The sequence below is a fragment of the Haplochromis burtoni genome, unplaced genomic scaffold (genome assembly GCF_018398535.1).
Source record: "Haplochromis burtoni strain Fernald_Lab_line unplaced genomic scaffold, NCSU_Asbu1 Contig_8, whole genome shotgun sequence".
Taxonomy (NCBI): Eukaryota; Metazoa; Chordata; class Actinopteri; order Cichliformes; family Cichlidae; genus Haplochromis; species Haplochromis burtoni.
Window position 1 is genome coordinate 2227735 of NW_024582369.1, and position 8159 is coordinate 2235893.

The 8159-nt window shown below is 39.4% G+C and overlaps 1 protein-coding gene across 1 annotated transcript in view; it reads right to left on the reverse strand.

The window, feature by feature from the left end:
• gata4 (GATA binding protein 4) overlaps positions 1–2906 on the reverse strand; it is a 10322-nt gene extending 7416 nt beyond the window's left edge. The window contains exon 1 of the mRNA XM_042226267.1: positions 2165–2906. Within this exon, the coding sequence (XP_042082201.1) occupies positions 2165–2687 (523 nt within the window). The 5' untranslated portion in view covers positions 2688–2906. The remainder of the gene's footprint in view (positions 1–2164) is intronic.
• Positions 2907–8159: the final 5253 nt, after the last annotated feature.

Genomic DNA, 8159 nt, shown 5'->3' on the forward strand with positions numbered 1-8159 from the left:
TAATCAAAATTCCATTCAAGCTAAATGTCACTGAGCATTTCTGTGCGTTGATTAATGAATGAATTCTGATTAGATTTTATTTCCTCTTTTCCATCTTTACGGAACAAATGAGGGAGTTTCCCTTTCCCCAGAACAATGTTCTTTCGGCACCCGGCTGAAAGCCTCTTAATTAAACACAGAGACTTGATTGAATTTGTTGAGATTGCACAACAGTGAGGTGTTACTGAAAACGCTTGTAAACCAAATCAGAGTGAACACAGGGGTCTTTGTGACGAGTGTGATTGTAATAAGATGAAGAGCTCCATTTGGATCAATGCTGTTATCTCTCTTTTTTAGAGATAATTTGATAGATTCTTTTTTTTTTCTCCATGAAACTGTTGAGGGTCGGGGGGTGGGGAGGGGGGATGTGGCAGATGGAAACTGTACATGATATTTAGAAATGAGGAAGTAATGAGCTGTTAATCAGCTGTGAATAATAACTGATGTGGTGAAGAATGAGCGATAACGACTGGTTACTTCTGAGGATACTGAACTGTAAAAGTGGCCAGTTGTGCACGTTTGAATTAAAAGATGTTGCCCACCATCGTTCTGCAAAAGTTCAGAAACTTTAGATGTAGGGGGGGGGAAGACAGTTTAAACAAACACAGTGCTTATTGGTGATGCAGACTATGAGCCACACAAAATCTGACAGCCTAAGCAAAATGAATGTGTTGTGAAATCTCCGTCATCCATGGTTCAGAGTACACTGCAGGCTGCAACTACAGGCCAAAATCACATCCAGTACATAAAGGTCAGATATTAGATTAATCTGTTCACCTTAAAGTGACTCCTAACATGTCTTTTTAAATAATAATTAAATCATATAATATATATATATATATATATATTATATATATATTATATAATATATTTATAATATATATATATATATATATATATATATATATAATATATATAATATATATGTATATATATATATATATATAAAAGAATCGTGAAAGACTTCTTTAATGAATGATTGATGATATGTGACGCATGGATGAGATTCCCAGCAAATAAAATCTGTCCTGATCCAAAAGGCCACAGTCAAGCACAGCTCATAAACACAAATGGTGTTATCAATTCCACTTGTGTTAAATACTAATTTCAATCTTACCAATATAATAATTGCTCAGATTCATTCATAACTAATAGATAGCATGTTTCCTGTATGTTGTTTATGTTAAACTATTGTAAGTCTAACTTTGGGTGTTTGGATTGAGCCTGATGAGTGTTCATTATATATATATATATATATATATATTATATATACATATATATATAATATATATATATATATATATATATATATATATATATATATATATATATATATATATATATATATATATATAGATACGATATAGATATAGATATAGATATATAGATAGATAATAGATATATAGATATATATAGATATAGATATAGATATAGATAGATATATGTATGTGTGTGTGTGTGTATAGATAGATAGATAGATAGATACATACATACATACATACATACATACATACATACATACATACATACATACATATATAGTTAGATATAGATATATATAGGGATTTAGAGATGTGTGCCACACATTTAAAATGGCTTATAAAAACGTATTATTAATTTTGTTTAATTATTATAGATATAAAACTGTGTGGATTTGCACTCAAATGCATCTCAATTTAGGTTGTGTGAAAATGTTCATTTGTGATCAGCATAAATGTAAAAACGTGAACTTTTATAAGAGTTTCCCGAAGTCTATATAATTTTATATCTTTATAAACTACCAGAAATTGTACGTTAAATGTGTAAATATGAGTAAAAACATATATTCTTGTTCATGGTGTTAATGTTTTAAAATTCAGTTACCCTTTCTTTAAAATCACAATCTGCCCCTTTACAACCGCGTAAAAGTAACAAAATGGAGCCAAAATCGATGTTGACCATTAATAATTAATGCACGTTTTTATATTTTTTAGTTTCGCCAATTAACTCTTATTAATTCCAACTTTTATCTCTAAATTAAACAAATAATTGTGTTCTCCCTTTTGTAATCTATTTCATTTGTGCGTTTTCCTTCTTAAAATATTGAAACACTGTATTTGTGTAAAAGTGTATTTTATTTTCTCACCTATGTTGGGGTGTCTTGTTGTCCCAGGAGGAGCGCCAGTTTGGAGACCGTGGAGAACCGGACTGTCGAAGGGGGACGCCGGCCACGTTCCGCCCACGTTAGGGCTCATGTAGGCCGAATAAGGGCTGTGATACGACCCGCTCAGACTGCGAGCGCTGTAGTGATCCCTACCGTTAGCGGAGATGTTCAGCGGGCTTGTGTAAGAAACTGCCGTCTCCCGGGCCGTGGCCATCCCGGAGGACAGAGGCGGGCTGGTGGAGAAAGTGAAGCGCGGAGACACCGGGGAGTGGTTGTATGAGGGCACCGAGTCTGCCCCCGGCTGTGCCCACGCAGAGTGGCTCGACGCCGGGCTGCTCTGCTGCGACGCACCGGGTGCCTGAAGGTAAGGAAGCGCAGGAATCATGGGTGTGACGACCCGGGTGGTGGGGACATAAACCGGAGAGGTGCCCGCCGAGGCGTTATGAAGAAATCCGGCCTCGTATGAAGAGGGTCCGTGGTTGCTTGTCATTATGCCCTGGTACATATCCTCACCTTGAAGCTGGACATCCGCGTCGGTAGAAGGTATGAAGGCTGTGTGGATGCGGTTACGCACGGAACTACTGCGTGTTACCGCAAAACATCTGGTTTAAAGCAGCTCGCGAAGCTGGCTTAAGTCAGGCTACTTGTTCAGATCTGATCAAGTCAAGCAAAACAGCGCAACACTCAGAGAAGTGAAAATAAACGCATTAGTGGACACACAAGAGAGGAGGAGGAGGAGTGACAGACCCTGTGATCAAGATCCAGCTGTCATTATCTCTCTCTCTCTCTCTCTCTCTCTCTCTCTCTCTCTCTCTCTCTCTCTCTCTTTTTGCCAAAAAAAAATCCAAACATTTTTTCTAATGACGTTTCCAAAACTGCACAGTATTTATTTCATGGATCACATGGATTTGGCGAAGGCCGAGCACTTTTTGGGGGTCTATTTTCTTTCTGACCTATTATCTTTTGTTTAGAGGTGATTTTTTTTTTTAAATGTTGCTGTTTTTAAATGTTGCATTTTAATGTAATAAAAACATAAATATAAATAAAGACTTTCAAGTCTCCAAGGGAGTTGGAGTCTCGCTGCTTCACGTGGATCTTATTGGAGTCTAGCGGTTTCTTTTTCTGTCCTTATCGATTTTAAAACATCGCTATAAAATCATTTTAGCGCTAGCACAAAATATCCAAATACTTTTTTTATTAAATTAAAACCTGGCTGAACTCATTGAACGCCGCTTTTTTTAATTGCTGTTTTATTATTTATTTTTCGCTTATCTGAAATGAAGAATCTGGAATCTAAAGATCTAAACTTTGTGTTTGTTTGTTTTTTTAATGTTTTTTAAATCTATCAGATTTCAATTCTCGATTTTAGTCTTCTTTTTTGTTCTGTAATTATTCTGTGTGCTTTGACTTATATATTTTATAGGCTATTATTAAATATTTTTTACATCTGATAATTTCTCTCTCTCGCTCTCTATAAAATAAAATAAAATAAAATAAAATAAAATAAAATAAAATAAAATAAAATAAAATAAAATAAAACTGGAGGCAGAGATATTGGTGTTATTGTTCTAATAATGTGTTATAATTACGGTTAGCAACTTTCTTTCTGGTAATTCGAAGCGTCTTTTTTTTAAGGTTAATATCCGTTATTTACGACAGTTAAAAGTGCACATGCATCAGGCTATAACCTGTTGGAGGACGCATAGATGTACTTAGATGCGGAGGGATATTGCCTGTAAATAAATGAGCTGTGACCTGCAGGGGTCCCACGGGCCATTTATTCATTCGTGTTTTCGTCACAGCACTTCTCCACAGCCAGAAATGATTTTTCTTTTGCTGTGTGTTTTCATATTATTATTATTTTTGTTTTGACAAAATGAAGAATTGCGCTACTTTAGTCGGAAGTGTCCGGCGGCTGTTGTCCTCTCCAGGACAGATTTATACCTGTCATCAACACCAGTAAACCTAAACACACGAGGCCATTTCATTGTGCAGCCACTTCCCACTGACATCCCTCTCATGAATTATGTACTTCTGCAGTGTTGTGTGTGTGTGTGTGTGTGTGTGTGTGTGTGTGTGTGTGTGTGTGTGTGTGTGTGTTTGAAGAGACCAGGGATTCTGCTGTATGATGTGTAGTTTAAGCAATTATTAACTGTGGTTATTCATAATAATTCATGATGAATGAACCAATAAAACTATCTGTTTGGTATGCAAATCAGTGCTTATTCTTAGAATTAATTGGCCCCGCTGTAATGAATTGAAAATACCCTATTAATATTCATGAGAACAAAATCAATCTATCAGTCTGTGCATAAAGCATGAATAATAACCTCTAACCTTCGTACTTTAGTATCGATTCCCCCCCTTTTTCTTGAACAAAGTCAAGGCAAACAGTGCAATATTGCCTGAGTGGAAACGGGCAACTGTCATCAATGTGTAACCATAGGCTGATAACAGAGCCACCAATTGCTGGCTAATAATATCTGGGCGTGGGTCTGTTAACCTGAGAAAGCATAAAGTAGCGGCAAAGTCGATTCATGAAAGAGACGCTTCGAGTTTTACACCTCCAGTTACAGCGTGGAAGTTCGTTTTGTGAAGCGAAATTTCTCCGTTCGCGTGTTTCGAGCAGGAGAAGAAGAAAGTGGAAAATGTCTGACGGTTGGTTGGCGGGGGAAAAAAAACGCAAAAAAATATGTTGGTATCGTTCTTCTTTAAAGCTGCTTCCAGCAGCAGCATAATCAGGCAAAATGTGAGGTAAAAAGTTTAGAAAAATACCGAAAAAGCGGCCTTCATTCTTTTTCTGCTGTTATTGGAGAGTACAGTGTGTGTTTTGATTGGTGTGTTTGCATATGCCAAGCTGAAGCACTGACAGTGACAGAGGCCAGAGCTCGTGTAAACTGTGCGTGTGTGTGTTTATAACAATGATTCTGTGCAACCGTGTGTTTCCCAGTGTGTGTTCGCTGTCAGTGTGTATGAATGAAGAGGTGTTGGGTGAGGGACTAGATAGAGATGCTGGTATGTGTTGGACAGCAGCAGACTGTTGCTGAGGAAGGTGTGTGTGTGTGTGTGTGTGTGTGTGTGTGTGTGTGTGTGTGTGTGTGTGTGTGTGTGTGTGTGTGTGTGTGTGAGTGTGTGTGTGTGTCTGAACCAGGCACCAGGAAAAGTGTCCCCGTCTTGGCTGGGGCCACGACTCAATCATTCGGGGGTCGGTGACTTATTTTGGCCCTTCTTCCTCACACACACAAACACGCACACACACACAGACACACACACCGAGGGTATGGTAGACTTCTGGCTCCAGGAAGAACACTTCAAATGGAAAGGCAGGAAAACACAGGAGGAGGAACGATATGAGGCCAGTGAAACGCACACAGAGACGTCACTCAGCTCAAATTCTCGGTATTCCTCATGGGCATTTTGGTTAGCAAAAAACGTCTTCTTCTTTTTGTTTGTCAGAAGGGCTTTCATCTGTTCAGCATCTGCTCCTGAAGACGTCAGCTGTTTGTCTTGTTTTATCTGATGCACAGTAATGAGATAACAATAATGATGACAGCGCAGATCAATAGAGGTTTAGGTCTACCTTTGCTGTCACTTGAGAAACCCTCATGTTGCCTCCAAAGTTTAAATTTAACAAGTGTCTCCAGGAAGAAAACAATTCAGAATTTTTTTTTCCCAGCGTTGGCTTTTTGAATGCAGTGTAGCCTGTAATTAATTGTGATCGGGACTCATCCTCACCAGCGGCGTTTTTGTTTGGACAGAAAATGTGGGAGGCATTATCCTTCTTTCTTTCTTTTGCCGATTATTTATGGGTATGGCTATGAATTTTTGTAACTGCAGAATCCTCCAAACCAAACAACCAAACTGACATGAAAGCTCCGCTCTCTCCAACGTCTTCCACCTCCTCCCACAGCTCATCATCTGCAAACAGAACATTTTTTATGATATTTGCGTAGTTCAAATGTTTTTCATGTTTTGCGTTTTTGTGTATTATTCAAATTCATATCTGGGTATCGTCACATCGCTTGCTTTTGTTTCTACTTTCCGTTATGGTCATTGTCATGTGCATTGTAAGGCAAATCCCTTGCACTACTGTAGGTGTAAACTTGGCAGTAAAACATATTCAGATTGATTCAATGTCACACTGAAAGATCAAAACTGGATTTTTGGAATATTTGTGGTGTTTTTACTGATGCCTCCAGTAGAATAAACTCACACATATGTGTCTAATGCCACATGCAAATCACAGTTTTAGTGAAAATGTTCCATTTCTTTAGTATGTTAAGCTTTTTGTCAGCGTTTTAAAACAGTATAATGTGATAAAAACACACACAAACGCTCAGTCAACATTTTTCTATCATATTTACTGCTTATTTTTATGAACGAGTGCAATTTCCTTGTGCAGTCATTCTTGTAAGTGTGTAAATGTCCAAGTGTGTGCGTTCAAGTGTTAATCTAAGGTGTCTGTGTTGTTCTTGTGGATTAAGTGTGTTTGCACAGGTAAGGTCAGAGAGTCACTCTGGGGAGACACAAGTTTTCCCAGCGGGACACCTGGGCTTCAGCAACGCAGTCGTTTTTCTCTCTCTCTCTCTCTCTCTCTCTCTCTCACACACACACACACACACACACACACACACACACACACACACGCACATTCTCGCACCATCTATGAGGAGTGTGTTTTGGAATAAATTATTAACTCCTTGCAGGTTCTCATATGTGTGACAGACTTGAGTGCTGAATTGGACTCTTGATTCACGTAGCTTGAAGAGCAGCGCAAACACGTCGCACAACACTCAATTATGCATGATAAGAATTCAATTATCAAAACGCTCTTTTGTCCCAATGACTTCCACTGTTTGTAAAACTACTTCACCAGCAGAGGTTTGATCGTTGCTCTGATGCTTATGCACCTACTTGAAATTCTGCTCCTTGGGGTTATAGCCTGCTGTTGAAGCTATAGATCAATTCTTTAAGCAATCGCATCCAAAACAGACAGTTAACTTCTGTTAGCCATCACAAAAAACATAGTGGGGTGCCCTGTGTCACTGAGAGTGTGCATGCAAGCATTAGCAAGTGTATTTTTAGCAGTGAAGACCAAGGGATCCCAGGACCTCTCCCTGTGATAAGCAGTGGCCAAAGTCCGCTGGCTAGCAAAGGCCTAAAGAGCAAATAGGGAACACACACGCACACACAATGTTTAATACACTCATACGTGGGGCTTAGTTGCAGTGTGATGTTGCAGGGAGAGGGAGAGGGAAAACCTGTTTGTTTGAATGCAAGGGGCAAGTTAGGGGCAAGAAGAAGGTTAGGTAAAGGTGAAGCGACATCATCAAAACAATGGCGTTGTTTTGGTGTTGATGAAGGGTTCGTGCAGAGTTCATGGAGAGATGGCTAAAGAGGTGTAAGGTGTGGGCAAAATGGCACTGAAAGAGGCTTGAGATCAAAACAAGAGGAGAAATATTCACAACATAAGCGGGCGAAGTCTTTATCAGTGCCTAAAAACTGGCTGCGCCTGTCAGTCAAAGGCAGGCGTCCCCCAACCACCTCCCTCCACCCAATCTCTGGAAACACTGTAAGAGAAAATAAAAACACAATGAGGAAGCAAGAGGGAAAAAAGGTCCCTCAATCCAGAGGCTGTCATAGTGCATATTGCCTGATAACAGCAGGAATATTTCTGTTTGGACAAAGAGAGGAGGGGTGGCAGTGGTGGAGGAGGAGGAGAAAGGTTTAACAAATTGGGTAAGGCTGAGAAGGAAGAAAAAATGTTGAAAATAGATGGAGAAAGAGAGCGGGAATGTTGGAGAGGAGAAGGGAGATGCCACCAGACAGGAGGCGCACTGGAAAACAAAAGAGGCTCCACACTCTGCTCCGTCTTATCTGTCTGAGGGGCTTATCCACCGCTGGCTCTGTTAGTGTAACCTCATTCCCTCCCCTCCCCTCCTTGCCGCTCATCCCTCCATCTCCAGCTTCAGCACCC